The sequence below is a fragment of the Aulonocara sp. 'chitande type north' Nkhata Bay genome, linkage group LG13 (assembly GCF_057382095.1).
Source record: "Aulonocara sp. 'chitande type north' Nkhata Bay isolate Kocher_YH1m ecotype deep benthic linkage group LG13, A_spYH_male_GT1.1, whole genome shotgun sequence".
Taxonomy (NCBI): domain Eukaryota; kingdom Metazoa; phylum Chordata; class Actinopteri; order Cichliformes; family Cichlidae; genus Aulonocara; species Aulonocara sp. 'chitande type north' Nkhata Bay.
In genome coordinates this window covers 6,502,933-6,526,492 of record NC_141356.1, presented here as the reverse complement: position 1 = coordinate 6,526,492, position 23,560 = coordinate 6,502,933, and the positions used below count along the sequence as shown (strand labels likewise).

General features: G+C 41.3%; 3 protein-coding genes and 1 long non-coding RNA gene across 4 annotated transcripts in view; 1 reads left to right on the top strand and 3 right to left on the bottom strand.

The window, feature by feature from the left end:
• Positions 1 to 497: 497 nt before the first annotated feature.
• Positions 498 to 1,399, top strand: LOC147315537 (uncharacterized). Its single transcript, XR_015124312.1, has 2 exons — positions 498 to 715; positions 957 to 1,399. It is a non-coding gene; the product is annotated as an uncharacterized LOC147315537 (long non-coding RNA).
• Positions 1,400 to 5,143: 3,744 nt separating this feature from the next.
• Positions 5,144 to 6,163, bottom strand: ventx (VENT homeobox). The gene is made up of 3 exons (XM_086258004.1): positions 5,912 to 6,163; positions 5,603 to 5,802; positions 5,144 to 5,380 (listed from the first exon to the last, which is right to left on the bottom strand). The coding sequence occupies exons 1-3, from the start codon at positions 6,063 to 6,065 to the stop codon at positions 5,144 to 5,146; spliced, it is 591 nt and encodes a 196-aa protein (XP_086114130.1). The 5' UTR covers positions 6,066 to 6,163.
• A 1,390-nt stretch (positions 6,164 to 7,553) lies between these two features.
• Positions 7,554 to 10,349, bottom strand: vox (ventral homeobox). Its single transcript, XM_086258003.1, has 3 exons — positions 8,322 to 10,349; positions 8,013 to 8,236; positions 7,554 to 7,898 (listed from the first exon to the last, which is right to left on the bottom strand). Exons 1-3 carry the CDS (start codon positions 8,587 to 8,589, stop codon positions 7,644 to 7,646), a joined length of 747 nt encoding a protein of 248 aa, XP_086114129.1. The 5' UTR covers positions 8,590 to 10,349; the 3' UTR covers positions 7,554 to 7,643.
• Positions 10,350 to 11,597: 1,248 nt separating this feature from the next.
• The window catches only part of kndc1 (kinase non-catalytic C-lobe domain containing 1), a 53,251-nt gene continuing 41,288 nt past the window's right edge, over positions 11,598 to 23,560 (bottom strand). The window contains exons 22-31 of the mRNA XM_086258393.1: positions 22,983 to 23,093; positions 22,690 to 22,837; positions 22,445 to 22,603; positions 22,100 to 22,306; positions 21,885 to 21,967; positions 18,622 to 18,775; positions 17,781 to 17,903; positions 17,349 to 17,408; positions 16,749 to 16,906; positions 11,598 to 14,854 (exon numbers count right to left, since the gene is read on the bottom strand). Coding sequence (XP_086114519.1) covers positions 14,626 to 14,854; positions 16,749 to 16,906; positions 17,349 to 17,408; positions 17,781 to 17,903; positions 18,622 to 18,775; positions 21,885 to 21,967; positions 22,100 to 22,306; positions 22,445 to 22,603; positions 22,690 to 22,837; positions 22,983 to 23,093 — 1,432 coding nt within the window. The 3' untranslated portion in view covers positions 11,598 to 14,625. The remainder of the gene's footprint in view (positions 14,855 to 16,748; positions 16,907 to 17,348; positions 17,409 to 17,780; positions 17,904 to 18,621; positions 18,776 to 21,884; positions 21,968 to 22,099; positions 22,307 to 22,444; positions 22,604 to 22,689; positions 22,838 to 22,982; positions 23,094 to 23,560) is intronic.

Below are 23,560 nucleotides of genomic sequence, written 5' to 3'. Positions count from 1 at the left end.
AGGTGACCTCAGCTGGTCCAGGGTGCTCATTTAAAGATAGATCTTTCTTTACCAAAACGTGTGATATACGACTGCTGCCCACAAGCGCTGCAAACACAGTGGTTCAGAGAAAAGAGAGCAGTTTCATCTTCAGCCCGGTGCACCGGCCTTGACATGCCATAACACTCCCTCAGCTACACACCACACAACCTGTGCACGTGTGTGTGTGTGCGTCAGTGTCTCACTTCAGCACACCCTGAGAGTCCTTGTCTAGAGACCTTGAGTTCTAAAAAGCACGGGGGCCTCTCTTCTGGGAGAGGGAAAGAGAACGAAAAAAAAACCCCTGAACAGATAAGAAACTTTTCCACCATCAGGAACAGGGCGTCCTGAATATTTCCCTTCTTCCAGCTTGTGTCAGATAGGAGATAATAACTGTAACAAGTTCACTCGTAGCTGAAAGATTTGGAGCAAAACAAGACAAAGTATTTTTGCAGAAGAAACCAACCTTTGTATGCCACTGTACTGTAGAATTTGTTTGTTTGTTTGTTTTTCAGTGTCTACAGGCATCTTCCCAGATGTGTCGCCATGGCTTGAAACCAAAGAGGGAGGAGAAGTGCTGAGTGAGCATGCACAACAGCTACTCTGTCTTTGTTAAACATCTTCAAGGTCCCTGTGGAGGGATAAATGGCCAACAGGAGGTGCTTTCCTGGGAGACATGCATGGAGATCTATACGGGGTAAGTCCTCTTCACGCCTTCCACGCATTTTATAAACTTAATCCTTTAATTAAAACTACATCTTGGCAACTATAAAGCGTATGACTGCTGTATGTGCATTTTATTTTGATATTACAGTATTTTTAATACCTGGACGTAATGCAATTTTAGCCAGTCAGACAGGAGAAGAATATAAGAGTCATTTCTTGTGTTGTGCATCCAGTCATGCATCTTTATGCCTTTTGTCATCCCTGCCCTCCAGGTTCCAGTGTCCAGAATCGGGGCAGTGGGGCTAGTTGCACTCGCTGTTCCTTTTTCCTATGCACATACTTCTTTGAGATTTAACTTTAAAGAGGCATAAGGCATGGGAAAATGGGGCTGCAGAGGTATTCCACCAGGCAGACAGCCATTTCATCATCTTCTCCGCATGACAGCTGACCTCAAAGTGTGCATTCGCACACTCACTCTCACACACACACATACATTGGAATTCCAGCCTGTCTTGGGCTTACAAAGAAAATCTGCAAAGCACAGACTGTGATACACTGGATTCAGGTATTTTTATGCCCCTCTGATTATTATTGATTTATTTATTAAAGCGCAAATTTGATCTTAATCATATGTGTTTTATTGCATTTCTGTGACATTATTGTTCATGTGTGTTTGCCCTGAATATTTGCTGAATAAAGAAAGTTGGGCCATTAATCATTGGATTTGAAGTATTTGCATGCACTGTACGTTTTTGTGGTATTGGACACTTAAATCATACAGTACAGAATTTTACATAATAATAACTAGTCATGTTTTTTGTGGCACAAATGACATGAGCTCATAAAATCTCAGTATTGCTGATTTCATGCGATAAAAGAGGACCTTTTTGTGCTTTTTATAAATCTTTCCATCATTTTTGCTTTTTTAAAGTTACATTTTCACTCTTCAAAACATTAAAAGGTAGCAAAAAAAAGCAAAATAGCATTTCTCTGGTTGAGGTGGAACTTGTTTTGACTATAAATACAATTAGGTGGTGTTGTGCAGTGGTTCACAGGCCCACTAAAAGGGTCATAAAAATCAAAGGGGCCGTAAAATAATTAACAGTCCGGTCTTTAACAATATACCTGCCAAGTCTGAGATAGATCAAATGAGCAGGGAGAAAAAGAAGACACTCATACGGGGATTTCCTCAGAGACACGAGAAAGTGGATATTTTAATAAAATAACCTGAAAGATTTTGATGGAGGAGGGTTGCTCTTTACTATATCTATAACTATAGTGCTTTTTATTACTTTTTTGTAAGAGTTCACAAGCCAAAAAGGGCTGAAAGTGTCATTTGACCAAGTGGTAACAGCATAGTTTTAGTGCTCCAAGGCATTGATTATTCCAAAATATTTTCTGTCATTGCATGTATTGATGCTGGCAGTGGAGAGAACTGTCTAATGTGTCAATCAAAAATCTCCTATAGGCGCTCGCCGCAGTGGAGATTTGTAGAATGTGAAGGCCACAACCAATTCATGCTAATCAAACTGCTGAACGGCCCTTCTTACTCAGTGGATGGAAGCAAGCTCGTCCATCAGAGAGGAATGTTTGCTCATAGCATAGTGGCACTGAATCGATTCGCTGTAGTGCTGCCCTGTAAAGTGCTGGGGCTGATAGAGCCAGACCATGCCGTCTAAATGCCACCCACAGCATCACATGGACACTTCACTGTAAATGTAGTGAACTTTAAAAGGCAAAAAATATGATTTCTAGGGGCTGGTGCCATTCATGAGAGTCAAAATCTGGGTCATGACATAATTAAGCATATAAGAGGGTTTTTTTTTAAGTATGTGCATCAAACGTTTTTGCTTTTATTTTGGAATGTGTTAAGCTGTGAAGCACTGTAATAATGATAGGCTTCACCTCCTTGGCCTCAAACTTAAAGAAAATTAAATGAAACATTTTGACCTTTTTTTAAAGCTTTACTTAAAAACTAATAATTATGAACCCTTGGTATTTTTCAAAGGGGTTACAAACCAGAAAGGTTGATAACTACTGATCTCCCATTTTTAAATCGTGTGTCAAGCACATTTCATTAGTAAAAAGTTGTTCTTTTAGTGTAAAAGTAGCTGTTTCTTGTGTAGGTTTAGGGAAGCGGGTAAAATTAGCTGGAGTTCTTGGATAAATGCATTAATAGGACTCCTATCAGTCTATCTGCAGCCACTGTTGACACCTCTTCACCTATTTACTCACCTTTTTCAAAAGGTATCAGGGAAACACTCATTGTCATTTAATTCACCACATCTTTGCCCTCTCACAAAGATTGACGTCGATGTCTCAACTAGGAACTATCCCTGCTAATGCTGCAGACCGAGGCGTTCCTCTGTCTGGAGGACTGAACAGAGGCACAGCATAAATAGCGGTCCAGTAAGCCTTTAAATGAATGTGTCCTTCTCATTATTCTAGTTACTGATGCTTGCAGGTCTAATCATCTCTTTTTTCATAATTGTGCCTCCTGGTGCGGAATGACAGCATTTATTTTCTTTGGTGATTGTTTGTGTGCGCTGGCTTTAGGCCCTGCCAAATAACTAAGAAAATCCTGTGTGCTGCTGAATGTAGAGCCAACCAATAATCCACATACATCACGAGTCTGATCACCAGGAGTTTCTTTTAAATATGAGGAGTAGATTCTAGAGTTCAGATGATAGATTATAGATTAGTTTACCAGAAAACATCTCAAAGAGTTCAGATCAGGAGAGATTAACTTCCCATTATTAGCAAAGTATAGAGAAGAAAACGTGGCTCATGATTGGAAGCACACCATCTGTTCAACATGGTGGACACATTGTTATGACATAGGGCTGCCACTGGTGTTTATTCTGAATGGCTATAGTCTCTGCTCAGATACAAGCAAATACTGCTAAACGAATCAGACAGCAGTAAATGGATAAAAACCCAAAGATTACTGCAAAAGCAACTCACGAGTTTCTTAATGCAAATAAATATTTGATATTCTCCAACAATTAAGTCAGCCACCTGATCTCAGTCTAACAGATCATGCTTTTTAGTTACTGAAGACAAAACTGAAGCCACAGAAACAACTGCAGCAAAGGCCTATTGCCGAGCATATGAAGGAAGAAAAAACAGCATTCAGTGAGTTCCATGGACAGACTTCAGGCAGTTACAGACTCCAAAGCATCTTCATCCATGTATGAAACACATCGTCACATATTTAAAATAATGCTAGTTGGTCCCATGAGTTCTGAACCTCTAGAAATGGGGTCCTGTGGACAAAAAAACTACGTCTTTCTTGAACAGTTCTGCCTTAAAGCTCAAAGTCTGCCCTTCAATCACATTTTGGTTGCCTGATTTCAAATCCGCTGTGGTGACGTACAGAGGCCAAACTGCAAAAAACTGCCCCTGTCCAAATACTTATGGACCTAACTGTATTTAGCTGGAGCCAACTAATGACTTTAAGGTGAGCCAATATACACCTTTGGCAGACTCAGTGGCGCCTTCCCTCTGTCTTTCAAGTAAGTGCGAACAGCTGAATGGTCATACAATAGATCTCAATGAAGCTCAATGATCTCGCGGTTAGATCCGCTCTGATATCCCTTTGAACAAGTAAAATCTACAACCAGCGGAGGACAGGCTCAGCGTGGAGCAATGCCAGCGGCAAAAGCAGGGGACAACAACTTCACGTCGTTGCATTTACAAGACGGAGAAGACAGACGGGCCTGTCATTGTCGCTACATGTTCTGTATCAACAGGATGTTAGAAAACTGCCCAGCTGCTTGTCAAGGCTGGGAAACCAGGAGAGAAGGGGAGTGAGAGAGGGGCACTGATAGAAACACTGCAGTATGATGAGGAGAAGCGCACTGAACTGCACACTTTGTTCCTGTTGAAATAAATGGCAACACACAGGATGGTTGAATTGTGTGACATTCAACCATTTTGTTATTGTGTGCTTTTCATCCAAACTGAAAACAACAGCTTCTACACGACACACTGTCTCACCCCTCCCCCGGATATCTATCAGGGTTTAGCCAAACCTTTAACCTCTCTTCTCATTTACAAACTTTTATTCATGATTTTACATTCTTCTAAAATGTTACATAAATGTGCCCAAAATCTATGTGAATTTTTAAGGTCGTGGTTTGTGTTTTACTTGTTTAAGTGTGCGCATGTAAAATGACGATCTATGAACCTGAAGTCGAAAACAGAAAAAAACCCATCACAAGCAGTTTAAAGACTTTAATTCTGTTTTATTTTTGCCATAAACCATAAAAACTTGCAGCAAGTTTATTTCCATTATTTGAATGATACTTACAACATCAAAACATACCCAGTGCAGTGCTTCAGACATAATAAAAGCAATTATATTCACAACTTTTAAAATCTCTCTTTTAGAGAGAGCAATGAGGGGAGGAATATCTAGATTCTAGACAGGAATTTGGGGGATAAAAGTTCTGGGAGCTCAGAAGTAGTTTGGCGGCGGCAGAAGAACGGGGTGGGAGGGGTGATGGTGCAGAGGTGCGGGGAGCGGGTGCAGTTGCGGGTAGAAGCCGCAGCTGGCGGGGAGCTGTCCGGTGAGGAATGGGTGCTGAAACAGCATCGGAGGCAGAAGAGAGGTCTGCACTGTCAGGAACTCCGTCCTTCTGTCCTGGACCTCCCTTTTTAGTTTCATCCTCCTGTTCTGGAACCACGTTTTCACCTGTGAGATGCAAAAAAGGCCATAAGGTACTATCCTTTACGCACAAACACAAAGCAAAGGGACTTTTTATGATGTTTATATAGTCTTTGAAACAGATTTACATTTATTTACATCGGGTAACTAGATGGCAACATAGTAATAAAAGTCTTTGTCAGCTTGTGCTTGTGGAAAGCTTTGCAGTGCCACCGAGGAGGCCTTGAGGAAAGCATGCATGTAACATACTTGGGTTTCAGAAAGATTCAGCTCCTCGGCGATTTTCCTCCGCTGCGTAGCACCCAGGTATTTCTGCTTGCTGAAAGTATGCTCCAGTTTGCTAACTTGTTCGGATGTGAACTTGGTCCTGAGTCTCCTCTGCTGGGTGGCCTCCCCCTCGCTGTCATCTCCCACTTCACTCTCGGACCCAGAAGAGTTGTCGCATCTGTCTGGGGGGAGAAAGATGAGAAGTTGAATTCATTTAGTCAAAAATCAATACGCACACAAAGGCCCTATCAACAGCAGCTCTTAAAACAAAAGGTTTATCTGTGAACTTACTGTTTGGCGATGTTGCAGAGTATCGACTTCTTGATTCCTTTGTAAATTCCACGATTTCACTGAGATCTCGCGAATGAAGCGCGGCATCCTTTGTCCGTGGAGTCATCTCCTCATAATAACTCCTGGCAAGGCACTCAACAGAAAAGTTAGCCATAGTGGATAGAAGCAGCGGTTGAAGCAGTATGTGTTTGTATGGATGACTCTTGGCCGCTATATAGGAGGGGCACACTTCTTTGTTTGCATATGCAAAGCGATCTCACAGGAACAATGGGGACTTGATGGCGGTTGTAATTGAGGTTAATAGAGGCAGGATTCTACTTTTTCTCAGGTCGTGCTGGGATGCCCTGGCGCCACTGAGTCTGACTCTCATTTACCTGGCATTTCAAACTGAATGATGTCTGCATAAAGAGTATCATGTCTGTATCCGCCACTAAATGCGATGAGAATAACTATAAATGTGGGAGGTGTGACTTGTTTAACCGCCTTCGGTCAAGAAGAAAAATACATACAGTTACGCAATGTTTCCATCAACTACCCACCACCACCACCATCAACTTATCAACCATCAAAACACACACACACACACACACACACACACACACACACACACACACACACACACACACACACACACACAGTTATATTTTTTCAGGTGATCAAGGGTGTAGGTGGCTCTTTAGCGCATGTTGTATGCGCATTGAGCAACCTGGTGATGATGCCTTTGTCAGGGTGGGACCGGGTGAGTGTGTGTGTGACTGTAGTCAGAGAACATCGACAGAAAGTGAGAAAGTTTCTTTGATCTTTGCTGACTGAGATGTTTGCCTCGGGCCAGCTTGAAACCTCACACAGCAGGGAACCTGCAGGTTGTTGTTTTGCATTTTTGCCGAGCTTAATTCAAAACATTTGAGCATTTATAGCACGTTTATATCAACCAGTGAATTCCTTCGTTCTTACACAACATGGGTTATGAATTGAAATGTCAAAAAGAGAAAAAAAAAACTGTCGTAAATTTACGAGTTTAAAGAGGAGCCCTCGACCCCCTCATTGAATTATCTCAGACTAGTTTCGAATCGAGCTCACTATCTCCAGATGTCATCACACAATCAGGTTTTAACCTCTAGATTCCTTGGCCACACAAAGCTCCAGACTCTCTGGAGCCAGGTCGGAGCCCCAGTGGTAAGTGTAAACTCTTCAATGAGAGGCCTAATTAGGACTAATTGTTAACCATGATCTCCCCGTTACCTTGCATTTGAAGTGCAGTAGTGGGGACAAACATGTTCAGTCTTTAATTGAAGAAAGTGACGTCATTTAGTGTTTCCAGGACACGTTGTGGAATCCTGATTTAATCTATTGTTATTTGTGTATATGGTCAAATCAGAGGAGATACAGTGATGCGATGTGACCTTTAGCCCCCTTTTGTCATTGAGTCCTTCCAGACCCGCCCTCCTTTATGATGAAAGACAGGATGAGCTATTTATGTGGAACTAATACTGCAATAAAGATGTATCATCAGCTTAATCCTTATAATCTGGACAGAGATAGAAAAAACAAAGAAGTCAACTGCTGAAGCTTAAAGGATAAATTTATTAAAAATAAATAGATGTTTCTTTAATTACATACAAAAACTTTTCATTGTATACAGATATTTAAAATCACACAAATAAAAAAAACAACTTTGATTGCGCATCTTCGGCTCATTTGTGTAAAGAGAAGTCTCTAAAGTGACAGTTCCTCAGTAGAAATGTGGGTGGTGTATCATTGTTCGATGAGGGTAGTGAGGAGGCATGTGCTGATGGTGGAGCAACTGCGGGACAGGTAATGAGTAAAAGGGATGGCCCGTAGGAGAGTAATGGGGTAGATGTCCAGCCATGCTGTGGTACTGAACCGGAGACAGAGGCTGAAAAATGACCGGCGGGACTGGGGGAGTGAAATAGTCTTGGAATTCCCGTTTCAGCTTCATCCTTCGGTTCTGAAACCAGGTCCTCACCTGACACAACAAAAAACAAAAACAGTTCAGTCAGCATCCGCAGCACTGAGCAAATTGGAGATGTCTGCGTCTTCATAAATCCAAAATGTCAAAGAGTTTACTGGCGCGTCTCACCTGAGTTTCTGTGAGGTTCAGCTTTTGTGCCGTCTTCTCTCTCTCCCCGGAATCCAAATATTTCTGTTTGATGAATATCCGTTCCAGTTTTTTGATCTGCTCGGACGAAAACTTTGTGCGAACTCGGCGTTGGGGTCCCGCGTCTTTTCTCCCCTCGTTCCCCTCGTCCACGGAGAGTCTATCCGGGGAAACCCGGTCGCAGAGGTACTCGCTGACGTCACAAACTAAAAGAAGGAAAACCGTTACAAACTCATCTTCTGCGTAAAGCTCGACTATGCTGTTTAAAGCCTGGAGATGTTGGGTACTTACTCGGTGGGGTGCAGCTTGATGAATCCAGTGGCGAGCACAGTGTTGAGTCCTCGGCCCCGCAGCTCTCCGCTGGCCCCGAGTGTTCGAAGCGTTTAACTGCTTTGGACTTTATCTGCAGGTAACCTTTGCCAGTGGGCGGTGGGCTTGGCTGCACCATGCAGGGAATGTGAGGTTTGCAGGTAAGGGTCGTGTCCATGTCAGCACAGTGCCCCTGAATGTTATTGTGATGGTTCTGGGCCAGCCAGTCCACAGAAAAGTATTTCACCATGTTCACAGTGGAGCTGTGACATGTAAATCCGCCAAGTTTGAGAGGGCCTGTGCTGGCCACGGTCGGCTTTTATTGGGGGTCAGCCCCTAATCGTATTTGCATATGTAGGGACCCTTGTTAATGCCTGATCGATTCCGATGATTGTGGGATAATGACTTTACATATCCTGTGAGTGTGTCAAGACCTGGCGCCGTCTAGTCTGTTTTGAGTCCTTGCATTTCTTTGAACTCAAAGTGAAATTAGGAGCATCACTCAAAATGATATTTCAGCATTTGCTACTTGTATAAATATAGTTGCTTACATGGATGATATTTTGTTAATATTTCAGCTGAAAAAAACAAACATTAAAGGACCCATGTTGTTTCTAACAGGCATTTTGGCGCTAAATCAGGTTGCTGCGCGTGAAGACAGTAGACTAAGCTACAGCTCAGTTTTCCTTTTAGATAATACCATTAGATTCATTAAGTCAGGATTCACAGTGTATGAGCTTTAGCAACTTTCACTTTAGGTGATTAAACATTGTTACATTTTGGAACCCTTTTTTATTACTTTTACAGCACATGGAATCTGAAGTTGCCCAATTCTCTTTAAATTATGACAGTTAACCCAAACCGCTTCCCACACTTTAGTGATAATTATATTACGCACATTATAATTATTCTGCACTAAAGTATATTTCGATACTGATATTTGTGTAAGTGGGTCTTTATTACTTTCAGTTAAGTAGTTTCTGAAGAAAATGAAAACATGAATATAAACGATATAAAGTAATAAAAATGGAAAGACTGTTAAAACAAATTGTGTACATTTTCAGTTATACTTAGTAGCTGTTTCTGACAATTTTATGCGCAAAACATAAACAGTTATGGTGCTTTGTTAAGGAGGAAAGGTGTATTTGCTCAATTTCTCATGACAGTTCCATTTGAAATCACAGGCTGGGCCTCTGAGCTCCCTGCTTATCCAGTTTGCTAACACGATGGAAGCGTAAACAATAATTCCCTAAGAGACGTCTGATAGTAACCAGGCAGAAAGCAACATTTAACAAACAAGATGGTGTGGGCAGCACCTAAATTTGGGGAGCCATTTCTAACGCTCTCGTCACATTTGTGCCTGTAACCCTCAAGCTCCCACTGCAATCAGATGGAGAACACAATGGTCTCCAGTGGTTTCATATTGACATGTGTTTGATACCCCGGCCAGCGCTGGCGCCAGTTACCCAAGAACCAGCGCTTGGCACAGGCACTTCAAACATTACAGATCAAAGGCATTACAGTAGCAACACAATTAAGGCCGATTGTCGCCTCGTTCACATGCAAATATGCCAAAACAAGCTGCGAGGAAGCTGTGGAGAGGGCGAACAGGCCCAGAGAAAAGAATTCAACTGATCCCCACACATAGATATTAAATATAAAAATAAGTACTTCTAAAGGGTGTTTACTATCCAAACGCTTTCCAGTAGGATACGCTTTTACTCGCTGGTGTAGTCTACTATCTAGTAGTTGAAGAATGACAGTCCTGCGTCATGTCAGCTAGGTGCCAAATAACCAGACAGACAGCTTTCCGAGAGAAAGCGCCAAACCTGTGGGACTGGCTCTCTGCTGAGATATCTCCACAGGCAGCAGCTCGGTGACAATGCCGCTAAACTGATCGTTTAGTTATATAACAAAGCAGATAAGAGGCTGGTCCTAGTTGTCTCCTTTATCGGCAATCTGTCGTTGTGAAGGCAGGAGTCCATTCAGTCTTTGCGGTCTCTTTATCTCCTCAGCTTTGAAGATGCGCCCCGATCGCGTCAGATAACAATGAAAAAGGCCCGGGACCTCGCCTGCACGCTGAGCCTGTTTCCTCAGCTCTGCCTCTGTGTGTCCCAGAGCAACAGCCGCACTGACTGTATTCATTTTTTTTTCTTAGTGGGTCACTAGCTTGGATAAAGTCACTCAGCTGGTTTAGTTTATTCTTGAGCAGCTGGAGCATCAATCTTTGTTTAAAAAAACTCACACAGGAAATAAAGGCATTTAGGACCTTCTGGTTTAAATGAAGCCTTTAGTCATCAGACCCTGGATCACTGGTGGGATAACTGTTTAACTACCCATGACACACTCTATTGCCCAATTACCCAGTGGGTAATAGGTGGGCTGCAGTGTGTTACTGAACCATATATCCTATTACTGGGATTTTTTTTTACTGGAAAATCCTAAATAGAGTAAAAAGTGAGAATTTTTTTTCAGTTAAATGTAAAGCACCCCTAAATTATGCCTCAGTCTTACACTCCACCACAGTCTCTTGCATGCTTAAAATCCCACTGAGCTTATTTTAGATTTGCTTTGAACGGATGACATGTTTCCGATATCCCCAGACGTCCATACGAGATGTCAGAGACAACAGCTGTAGGACACAGTTCATCACAAAGGATGCTCATAAATATCTGAATATTTGTGCCTAAAAAAAGGATTAAAATGGAATTTCAGTGCCCTCCGGTTTGCAGGATAGCATACTAAAAACTGATTTGCCAGTGAATGACTTTCTGCCAAAATTAATGGAGCACAAAACATGAAACATTTCGTTTTTTAGGAGTTATTTCAGTGCTGTGTACAGTCATTTCATATTTATATGAAACACCTAGTTGGAGGGAAAACTGAGCTTTACTTCTACAGTCGTCTGATTTCTGCACATTCATCTCACATATTAGCTTTTACTAAGATCAAAAAATGGCTGAAATGACGGCTGTTATCAGTATGATTTACAGTATGTGCAGTGCAGATAGGCACGCTTGCTTGGTGAGTAATATAAAAATGTAAAAGCAGATTGTGGTCAGAAGGTTTACTCCAGCTTAAAACTTAGTGTAGCCATCATAATATAACTCCCCACACTATAAATGACATTTTAATCCTGTAAACTGCAGGAAGAGGGAAACCCAAGCAACAGCTCTCTGCCTGATACAACAGCACTCTAACCTGCCATACGGCCAATCTATCACGGATGTTGTCTGACAATAATGAGCTCTGGCAAGAGAAGGTTTATAAAATCTCATTTATTTGGCCATATTAAGCAAATCGTCATAGCACGTCACATTCCATCTCCACGCTGGGTTTCACCGCGTGCGAGAACAGACAGCAGACACAGGCTGAACATCATTCCTCGAGTAACATTTTGCATGCCGACATCTCATTATGTTCCATCATTTGCTCGGTAATGGCAAGTTTTTGTCACGACTGTGAGCGTGTCTTTCTGCATTTCACCACACGCTATTCTTAATGAATGCAATTACTACACATGGCGCTGTTTAAATGGGATTATTATATTTTAATTTATCAATCTAGTCATGTAATTCTTATTTCAAATCCTAATTGGTAAACAAATAGAAGCTATAGGCTTGTGACCAGCGAGAGGAAAAACAACATCAAGTGTTTTAGAAAGGTGTTCACCCACCATGTGTCACAGGAATATCTTCAGTGCTCCTTGGCATTGATTTTTCAGGTGTCTGGAAAGCTACTGGAGGGATGGAAAACCATTCCCCCAAAGACCATCCCCTCTTTTGGTGTTTTGGAGAATGCATCAGACTGCAATGTCCCCTCAATTAGGTTGAGATCTGCTGACTGTGAAGGAGCAGTGGATGGGCCCGCTGCAATACTGGATAAGAGAAATCTCATAATAGCTAGAAAGGATTTTTCATACAAAAAAATAAGGTGATCAATCAGAAACACATTTTTGGATCTGAAGCGAGCCTTCCCTCTGCGGGGACAACTGGAGCCAAACTGTGCCACTTAATCTCGTACCACCTCTGTGTTGAACTTTAAAAAGGAAAAAAGAAAAAGAAATAATCGTGCTTTATTTCACTTGAATGACTGACATGGCTGGATTCAAAGTTTGCAACCTATTTACCTCCACTACTTTCCTCTGATGCAATTACTCATGCTCTGCAGGTTTTGCTGTGTGGTGATATAATGAAACGCGGGCCTTTAATCATTTTGGAATATGCACCGTGTACGCACAATATCAGCTGAAATAATGGAGTCCTCAATAATCTCGCATTCACTTTACATTGTGACTGCTATTTGTGCAGAATCACAGTTCTCTCTTTCATTATGTTTTCACAGTCATTTCAGTCACGTTTGTGTAGAAAACCATATGAATTCCCTTCAGAACAGAACTTGGATCTCCCACAAGTTCCAAGGAACCGAGAACATTTTGAGGAACTGCATTTCCAATGATATTAACAGCGTCTAAATTAAATGCCGTGTCAATCGAAACAGGAAAAAGTTCCCGCTCAGTGCTCACTGCTTTCCAGAGATTCTGAAACTTTTTGATGTCGTTGGCATCACTGAGTGCTCAACTACAGCAGCATTTTCTTACTGTACCTATTAAAAGATTGAAACTGCGGAGACCGTCTTTGTGGTTTAATCATCGAGCTGAGATCAATAAAAATCATAATGAAGAGAATTTATGACCAAGTCCAAGCAGTTTGATTAACACTGTAGCCAGAGCAGTTCTGGTTAAAATAAAAATCCCAAAGAAGTGACACGACGACATCATTTACCTGAAAATAGTGTCTTTTTGTCTTATGGGCTGACAGGCATGTTAATTGCTGCTGAGGAGGAACTGTCTTTGAATCCAGCGTCCAGTTCTTATAACAATCACAACACATCGATGCTTTGTGGTAAATGCTAACGTCAGCAGTCCAACATGCTCACAATGACACTGCTGCTAGTGTTAAAGTTTGCAAGCCACATTTTACGCTCAAAGTTTAATGTGTTGTTAAATTTGAGTTAGATGTAAACACAAAGTTTTCTTAGTCTGCTCTAAACTCAAAGCAGAAATGTCAAGCATGCAACCAGAACTTGCTGCCAGAGGCTCCACTGCAGTCCAAAGTATAGAAATAGCTGTGAATTCATTAATGACTTCTTCTTTCTGCTTTTATTAAAATGCACTAGTATCCCTGGTGTGTTCATGCAGTGCTAGCATAACTCCACTGTAGTAAAAATGTATCAGAAAATGAAAAAGCAGTTTTATATCTAGAAAAATTATTTGAATCATAAAAGAACCACAAGTTACAAAAGTTTTTTTCGACTTCATAGATCTGCTCTTATCTGTAAATTGTAATTAAAGGATGATGACAGCTTTACTTAGTGTGGAAAAGCTTTTTTTTTAATAAAAGGTTATGACGTGAAAATTGTACTCATTGAAGATCAAATTATACCGTATGTGCCCCGGGACTTAATAAGTGTGACATCCAGAGCTGAAGTATTAATGAAACAAACCTGACCTCACGACGGCGCTAAATTAAGAGTTAAGAATCGGTGAAGCTGTAACAGTCAGTTAGTTAGTTGTCGGGAGATTTAAGTGAAAACCAAACTACTGGTATGAGGAAACTAGTGAGAGGATTTCTAATGTTTCTGTATAAAACAAAAATATTTGCAGAAATAAAATCTTTACAAATGCTTCCAAAAGGTGCCAAAAAAGGTCATTTTGGAAGTTCCCCTTAAGGCTCCTCACATATCAGCTGATATTTTGCTTAATGGTGCATATTCTAAATATCTTATAATTGATCATATTACTACACTGCTATATAAAGAACCTTTGGCTTTTTGTGTTTTAGGCCCTCGCACAGTAACTCACTTTTTTAATCCGATCTTGGTGTTGGACAAGCATTGTACAGCTGCCATGTTTAGTCCAGATATGCTTACATACAGGTTTTAACAGCTAAATTACAGAAGAAGAATGTCAGTATTAGCTGAGGAAGAAAAAATTACCCACTACTCCTGTTGGTTTATAGGAAAAAAATGCTAACATGAAAATCAAGCATGTGGGAACAACAGCAGAACCTGTTCATACACAGAGCTTTTAGCTAAGTTCACCTCAGATTCTATATTACTGACTAAAGTTAAGGTGTTTTTGACAAACAGTCAATTGATATCAGAAAATATTTTCCAGTCTGGGACCAGGGAGTGTCTGCGCACTGTGGTCTGGACATGGCGCCTCACTTTTTGGCTCGTACATATCCAGGTGTTGACCTCTAACGCCGGGCTGTGAAAGCATGTCTCACTGGAAGGTGGCCTTAACCCTCCTCAGTGTGTCCTGGATCCTCCGTGTCTGGCGCTCGCTCGACTGCTGGAAGTTGGCATCGCTGTTGGCGGCCAAGAGGTGGATGTCCGAGGTGGTGAACCGGGCGATGCGGCGGCGAAGGTAGCCCTGCAGGTCCCGGTCTGGGCTGTAAGGGTACACGGCCTCTTGGAAGGCATGGACCTGACTCACAACCTTTGCTATGCTCCTACAACCAGTGACGGAACGATGAGGATGAGCACAACATGAAATGGGGAGACACAACAAAGTAACAGTGACACCATTATAAGAATACCTAGGTGGTGTTTTTTTCTTGTAAGCAGCATTCTTAGCTTTGCCTGCGACCTGGTTTAGAGAGCAGGGATAGCCCAGGGTCCACAGTAACCAGCTGTCTCTGCTAGACATGCTCGTGACCCCAGCATCTGGCTACACTGCGTCACCTCTCAGCATCTGGCCCGAAACCTTTTCTTCCAATCAAACGCCATCCCACAGGCGCCATCTGGTGCTAGCGCTACCCTAACCGACACCTCGAATTCAACAGCTGTGCCATTACCATCCAGCCGCCACGTGTTGTGACCTCAGCATCTGGTCAGCCATATTGGAACGAAAGAGAAGGACACAGGAAAATGCTTCCTGCTGGCTGACTTTGTTGTAGATGGATTCACAGAATATGAGGCCTGAGCTCATTTTAAGTTAATGGCACTAACTATTCATACTTTAGGTTACTCCAGGGACAGGTAGCAAGCTAACTTTACTGGCTGTATGCATGTTTGAACAGCATCACTCCTTTAACTCTGACATTAGTGCAAATTCCAGCATGCAGTATAATAACACTTTATGATTCCTAGTGATATTTTTGTGGGGATCTTGATAAGGAGAATTATGCACATGTAGGACTTTGGCTGCTTGTCATCACTTTGATTCCACGTTTCAACAAATATTCGACCGGCACAACTTGCCGTTCGTTACTGGCAGTCATTAGTTAGCAGTCCTCATGATGACTGCTCAGAATGTGTTGGCATGTGTGTTTTTCTAATGTGTGTACACATAATTAGCCATGCTTGCTGTTATATTACTCCATATTAGCATCTATGAAATGAGACGGAAGGAACGTTTTATCATCAGTAGTAACAAAAGCATACTTTCACTTAATGTGTTTGCCAAGTGTTACCTCACCACTATTTTAATTTTTACCTTCGCCAAGGTGCTCATGTTATTTGGCAGCTTCTGTGAGCGCGTGTTTCATTCTGTCTCTAAACACAACAGCTCAACAAGTTTTGAATGACTTCTGATAAAACCTTGTAGTGGTGTAAAGTGAGGTCACCAAGATCTTCAAGGTCAGCTTAGTGATTTACCCTAACCCTATTGGTCGAAGATGGACAGAAAGTCATATAACTTAGAACTACTATGACATTTACCACTGTGGTGTGTATTGTCATCATATAGAAAGTATTGCATGAAGACTTAAGATATTGTGTTTGACCTCTGACCTCTCCTTCAAGGTCAGTAGGCTGAGAAAGTCAAAGTGATAGAAATGCTATGCAGAGCTTTTTAAAACTATCTGTTTTACTGCCATTGTTTGTAACACAACATGTAGACAAGTAGGGAATTATGTATGTTGGGATTCTACATATCACATGACTTCAGACCTCAGAGGTTTTCTTCAAGGTTAAATAAGGTCAAACTTTAATAACGTGTCTTTTATCTTTAAATTGCACTTAAAATTTTCTGCCTTCGTTTGCATTGCAAAATTTAGGAGATTACACTGACATATGGGGATATTAATATCGCAAATATGTCACATCTGACACTTTACATTTGACTTCTTTCTTGACCCCAAAACATGTTCTATCTTTAAAGAAAGTACCTGTCAAGAGAGCCTGAATATGCTGCCTTGTTAGTTAGAAATAAACTGTTGCGTAATATTATATAAGAAGCTCAGGCTACCTATAGAAGTAGAGTGCGTGTGGGGGGGAGGGGGGCATTCAGTGGTCATGCCTCACATCCGACACTGTTTTTATTATTTACGATAAAAATCCAAAGGTGAGCAGGCTAGCAAGATAGTACCATAAATACTATACCATACATCAGACACAGCGTACCTCAGTTTGGTCCATTTGTAAGCCCCGGTGGTGAGAGTGAAAGCTCCGATCTCTAGCTGCTGCACGTGCATAGCCAGGATGTGGGCTGAGGGCAGCGTGGGCTTCTTTGTTGTATGTTCACCTCCCATAAGACACAGATCATCACTCTTCAGAAAAACCTGATTAGGAAGCAATACATCCACACAGTGAATAAATACGCTCTTACTGGCAGAGAAAATCAGGTCAAAGATACTTGATGGAGTCCAGTGCAGAGGTGATAGCGAGAGCCTCGGAAGATTAAAAAGAAAAAAAAAGTCAACCCTTTGGACATTTCATAGTCAATAGGCCACGCAATTTATCCTACAAACTATTACAGCTAAAATAGAGAAGTCGGCAAGTGTTTCATTTTGTGTAATGTGTCAGGTTTTTTGGGTTTTTTTGAGCAACTTGGAGCAGGAGAACCAGCTGTAAGCACACGACACCCGGGAAAGTAGCTCGAAGCTGTTTTTCTATTGATTTGTTTGCCCTGCAGCCCAGTTTCACAATATGTGGCCATCCTAGCCTTCAGTTACAAACACCATCCGTGTGTGCTCATGCTCAAACACACACACACGCACACACCTGCACAGCTCGTAGCTCCTCCAGAATCTCACACACCTTGGACGACAGATGTTTCCACGCCTGTTGGCAAAGGCAACAGTAGTTTTATTAATCATTACCAAAACAGCAGCTTCCATATAGCAACACTCAGTGAACGGCACCTCCCTGCAGATGGATATATGGAAATTTCTCCTATTTTCCCCAACTCTGTTTTTTTTTGTTGTTTTTTTTAATCACTGCTTTTCAGAGTGGGGGGGTGGGGGGCACATTCTTCCTCGCTGTGTTTGTTCTTCCTACATCTTATTTGAATAGATTAATTTGAATTTTTTTATTTGTGAAACGAATTAAACACCATCCAAACCTTCTCGCAGTAGAGGGAAACATTTAGCTTGAGGGGCAGCAAGTTATTGCACAAACTTGTGTGAGGAGGAAAGCATTGCCACGGAGCCTTACCGGTAATTGCCTGACAATCACGTTCTCCAGACCTCCGAGGACCTGCATGGCCGTGGAAAAGTTCCTCGATTCGTAGCAGTGCTTTCCTATCCACAGATACTTGGTCAGCAGAGCAACTTGTTTCTGCAGGGGAGGAGAGATTGCAAGAGAAACAAAAATAAACAAAACAAAAAAAGGCAGACAAAGCAAAATGCTAAAATCACGCAGCTCTCTCAGGCTGCATTAATACACACGTACACTGGCAATATATGAAAAATGTTACATGTCAAAGTGCTTTGTGGACACTATGTTTTATCTATTACTCATCTGCTTTCTTGAAAAAGATATCGATGTGAAAATTATTTAACGTGTGTGGAAAGTGTTCATCTGAGAGCTGCACTTGAAGCTCCTTTATGAGGACAGCTTAAATCAGTAGGAGTGAATCCACATTTGTCCAGGAGCTGCTTTTTTGGGAAGCAATGAAAGCTGTTGTCCTTGTCATAGAAATCATAAGCAACACAAATAACTGAAAGAATGAGGTAAAGCTGAGGTGAGGAAGTGCAAAGATAGTTTAAGTGCTCTTTAAATAGTCAGAGTATTTGTCATAACGGTGTGAAAAATGCTCCAAAGTGCACGGATAAGTCCTAAAACAGCTGAACATCTAGTGTGTTCTCAAGATGTATTCTCATTGGTTTGCTCGGCTTTTTGTGAGACTTATTAAACAGTTAAATAAAGAAGCTACTTTCAGCCTGTGACTGACACCAGAGTTCACGTGAGAAATCAAAGCCCGCGCTGTGACAGCGATCACTCCCTTTTATTCTCACCGGGGAATAAACTCCCACCGAGTTATGAGTCCTCTCACCTTGACAGAGTCGCAGATGACTATTTCAGCAGAGATCCAGTTAGTGACACTATCAGCGTACGTGAGCAGCCGCTGAAGGTAGCTCTCTGAAGCTGGCCCCTCACGTGCAAGCCCACTGCTCCCCTCTGCTGGTGGAATATGCTGCGACACATTTCTGTTAGGAGAGCGTGAGATGTCGGAAAATCTTCACTGGATTTTATGGCTCTAAGTAAGCGCCCACCAAAAATCCCATGTATTAAAGAACATCTTTAGATTTTCAAATTTTGTATTTTTCCAGGGAAGCTGTGATGGGTACTTCCACTTGTGGAAAATATTATACTTTGTTTATCTGGCATTCACCTGGACCTTTCATGTTTTTCTAGAGATCACCTGAAGAGTCGTCCCACCCACACACTACAAGACATAACTGCACAATTTACATTTGATACACAGTGAAGCCCACAGTTATTCATAGCTCCTCTTTGTTTGTGTCTTTTGTAAAGCAGTAACAGCGTTTTTCTGCCAAATTTAAACTCACTAAAATCTAAAATCTTGACTTTCTTTAAATTCTGTTCGACTATAAAAGCAGAACTAGCCACATGCATACCATTCAGTCAAAGTTTAACTGTGATGAACGCTCAGGTCAAGCGTTGTGAGAGCCCACAGAAATGATTGCTACAGGTGGGTTTAGAGTTGTGATTTAAACTGTTTCACAGAGTCTAGTTCAGGGATGTCAAACTCATTTTTCATGGTGGGCCACATACTGCCCACTGTGATATTAAGTGGGCCACACCAGTGAAACTCCTCTTTCTGTCAGTGTAAAAACATTTAACTAAACAGGTTTTTTCCGTCGTAAATGTGTAATTGCAGAAAATGTCCCGGGAGCTCATTGCTCAAAGTGTGTTGTATTTATAAAAATGAAGAATTTGTTAATTCGCAGAAAATAATTCTTGCCATGGATGGACTGTAAAAAAAATTCCATAGCAGATATGAAAAACAGGAAATTTTCTGTCATTTAATCTTTTATTTACCCTTCTTCCTAAAGCAAAAGGAAAAGCTGTAGAAGTGTGGGTGGAAGCAGATTGAAAGTGAAACACTACTGTGTGCAGTAAAGTATTGTCCAAGGTGGATCCAAAGACCTTTGACACTGGAGGATATGTTGACCTAAAGGTAGGGCTGCTCAATGAATCGAATTTTAATCACGATTACGATCTGGACTTTCAACGATCATTAAAAATGACTGAGCCGATTAAGATAAGATAAGATAGAACTTTATTTTTGTGTCTTTATGTCATCCATAAGGGATGCATTTGACATATGTTTAACATATTATAACCCAACAAGTTACTTATAGCACTTTAAATATGAGCAATCGCTTTTTGGCAAATACCGGAAATCAGTTTTTGGCAGACAATCACTTTTTGGCACAACACCGGTCCGTGAAAATATTGTGGGGCATAAACGGTCCGTGGCGCAAAAAAGAGGGAAGCTCGGAAAGCTAAGCAGAAGTTATTTGGAGAGTGACTGCCGTTGGTTGAAAAGAGAGGTAAAAAAAAACTTCAGTGGTGTTGCACACTATTTTATATTATTTTTTAAAGTCATTGTTAACCCTTTAAAGCCGGTCAGAGCAGCACGCTCCGTTTTGCGTAACTATTTTTAAATCCCTGTACCTGAACCACGTAAGCTAGCGCAATAATTTGTTTTGCATATGAAACCGGAGGAGTTGTACTTACATCTGATGCCATCAGCTTGTCCTCGGTCACGGTTTCCTTCCACATAAAGCTTTGCAAAAACTGCATAAAAAGCGCTTGCAGGAACAAAAACATAATATTCCAGAAACACGCTTTGCCGATCCGACCAGCTGTTCTTAACACTTCCCACAGTGAAACAGATGTCAGCGCGAACTATCGCATGTCCGCAATTTCCTGGCCGAAACCGGAAGTGACGTCATTTTCGCGGAAGTTGTAGTTTTTTACTTGTAGGCCTTAAAAGCCTATACTGGTCATGTTTGACTTTTCTGAATAGTTTCTGGGATGCTTAGAACTCGAATTGCACTGCTGAAAATAGTTTGTTTTGATGCACATGCTGTTTTCTTTGCAAATTTGCATCATAGGATTGTTTTTTCGTTTTTCCTGCAGTATATAAAAATTGGTGTATCTCCAAAATAAAACTATGAAGACACTCAAAATAAATTTCCTGTTGGTGTAAACTATTTTTGCAACTTTTTTGTATTTAAAGTTTTGAGGGATAAACCTCTTAAATTTCTCCAAGTAGAAATATATGTAAAAAAACAAAACAAAAATGATTTTCAATTTTTTTGTAGTTTATTGCACTTTTTTGCAATTAATGTAGTTACTATGGACTTAATGCATACATATTATTAAAATATGGGCTATAACAGTTGTATAGCAACTTGAGATGCTCCCACAAATGGCACTACAACATGTAAAAAATAATATAAGCTCTGGCGGACTTGGTTCTATAGTAGGTCGTAAGGGTTAAATAAATATCGTCAAATATTCGAGATCTCAATTTCAGTGAAAATAATCGTGATTATCATTTTTGCCATAATCGAGCAGCCCTACCTAAAGGTGTATTCTGGAAAATGAGCCAGTGAAGATTAGGCAGTTTAGTTTGAGCTCAGTATCACAACTAAATTGTCTTTAACCTGCCAACTCCCTCGTCCAACGTCTGTGTGCTTCCCACACATTCACACTCTGATGAACTCATCAGGAGCAAGCTGCGGTTCAGTTTCTTGCCAAAGATTGTAGTAGCCAGTTAGCGAACTACCAACCTTCCAATAAGTAGAATGTAGAGCAGACCTAGGTGTTGATGGAAACTTTATAAGTAAAATCTTCAGTATGCATATGGTTAAATAGATATATGATAATTTTAGTATTTCATGTACTGTGCAGAGAAGAAGTACAAACAGGTGTTTGTATATGGAACACACACTCTGCATAAAGACTGGAAGAAACAGCAGAGAAAGAAATGAAGTGAATCTGTGAGTGGGGACGCTGAACAGTTTTTCTATACAGGTCACTGAATGTTTGATGGGGTATGAAAATGATGTTAATCATACACTGCGACCTTCACAGGCAACACTTCTCAGCACAATTGAGCAGCTGTGGGTGATTGTGCATAAACATTCAAATGCTCTGCACCTAAAAATCCTTTCATAATAGAGGGCCAGAGACCTCTGATCGTTTGCCAAGGTGCTGTGAAAGCTATTTCAGAGGCTTTCAGAGGCTCTCTAATGCAGGCTTTATAGCTTTTGTACTCACTTGTTCGGGGTTGAGACTTTGTCCCTGACTCCTTGTATTCTGGAGTTGAGTAAATGAACTGGATGGCATCCTTGGAACATTTCCTGCATTACAAGAGTTACAAATACAAGATGCAACATGACAAGCTGGTGAATTCTTAGAGACACGGCTCCCTCTAGTGGCTTGAAATGATAACAACATTAGGTGGTGTACCAGTCACATAAATGGTGTGCTACCTGCTGCAGGAGCGTGAGCTGTTGGGCTATGTGCTGTGCACTGTACTCATTTTGGCTGAAGGGCAGTCGTTCTTCATTGTGCAAGCAAGTGCTGGAGAGCTCATCCATCAGGGAGCGGTGACAAGGCATGGGCAGAGCCACAGCAATGGAGAAGGCCTTCTCTTTAGACATGGATGCAGAGGGCTCCACCACTCGCGAGATCCTCCACTGCAAAGTTCACACAGAGGCTTAGAAATCTGGGAAGCCATGTTTAGGGCAATAAAGACTTCTTGTTAAGGGATCTGATCTTATTGGAAAATAGATCAAGATGAAATTTGGCTCAACAACAAGAATGTAAATATTGACCTTTTTCCCAAGATCCTCAGTAGATGAATGCAAACACCCAGAGTCATCGACTTCGTCAAAGCTGATTAGGCTCCCTGTCAGATGGCTTGCTGCACTCATACTCAGCGGGCTGTGAAGACCAATAAGCAAGGCTTCCCCTTGGCTGTCTACAGGAATCACCTGTGGAAGCATTAAATGGAGAATATTTGAGAATATTTTTCATTCAAAGGAATGGCGCTGTACACAGTGTGTACATATCTGGCTACCTCAGTATTAAGGAACTTTTCTAACACGTCCACGAGGCTGGAGTTAGGCACAAAGTCCACTGTTCTGCAGTCTGTTATCCAGAAGTGAAGCAAGTGCAAACTCCGATGGAAAACCTTTTCACTGTCTCCTGACAAATCAGGTCCCTCCCTGAAATGGGAAAAGAAATAAAACCCACATGTAACGTGTTTCATACCGTGTGCCACATTTTGATTAGTCATTTATTGGAAGAATTGGAACTGCACACTGCTCAGAGCTGTTCCTCTGTCGTCCTGAGCTGCTGGTTGTACTTTACCTTACAGCACAGATGAATTTATTCATTATGAACTGCAGTAACTGCTCAGGAGTGCAGAAGAAACGATACGTATACAGGAACTGCTGGATGTAGCCCTCCACAGCTGCATTTCTGTGATGAAAACAATCATAGAGACACTAATTAGAAATCAACACAAGGCATTATTAGAAACATGATATATAGAAAAAAAAGAAACACGATATGTAGAACAGATACATAATATACAGAAAGGAATATAAAAACATTCGCAAACCGTCCAGACCCGGCAAATATAACATACAAGAGGTGAAGTTGAAGGAACTCTGAAGCAACTTCCTGCTATATGTGAGTTACCCTACATGTCCTACATCTGGATCTTTTCCCACACAGATGTGTAAATTTCACAAAGCATTTTAGGGAGAGATCCTTCCAAGGTGCCCTAAGCTACTTTAACGACTCCTTTCAACGTGAGGGAGCAGTGACGTCACTAAAATCACAACATTGTCAGTGGTGGTGGGTCTCATGTGAGCGGCCAGATAAATGGGAATTTATAAAGACCCTCTGTGTTTAGCTGAACCTGCACTTTGACTTTAAGGCAA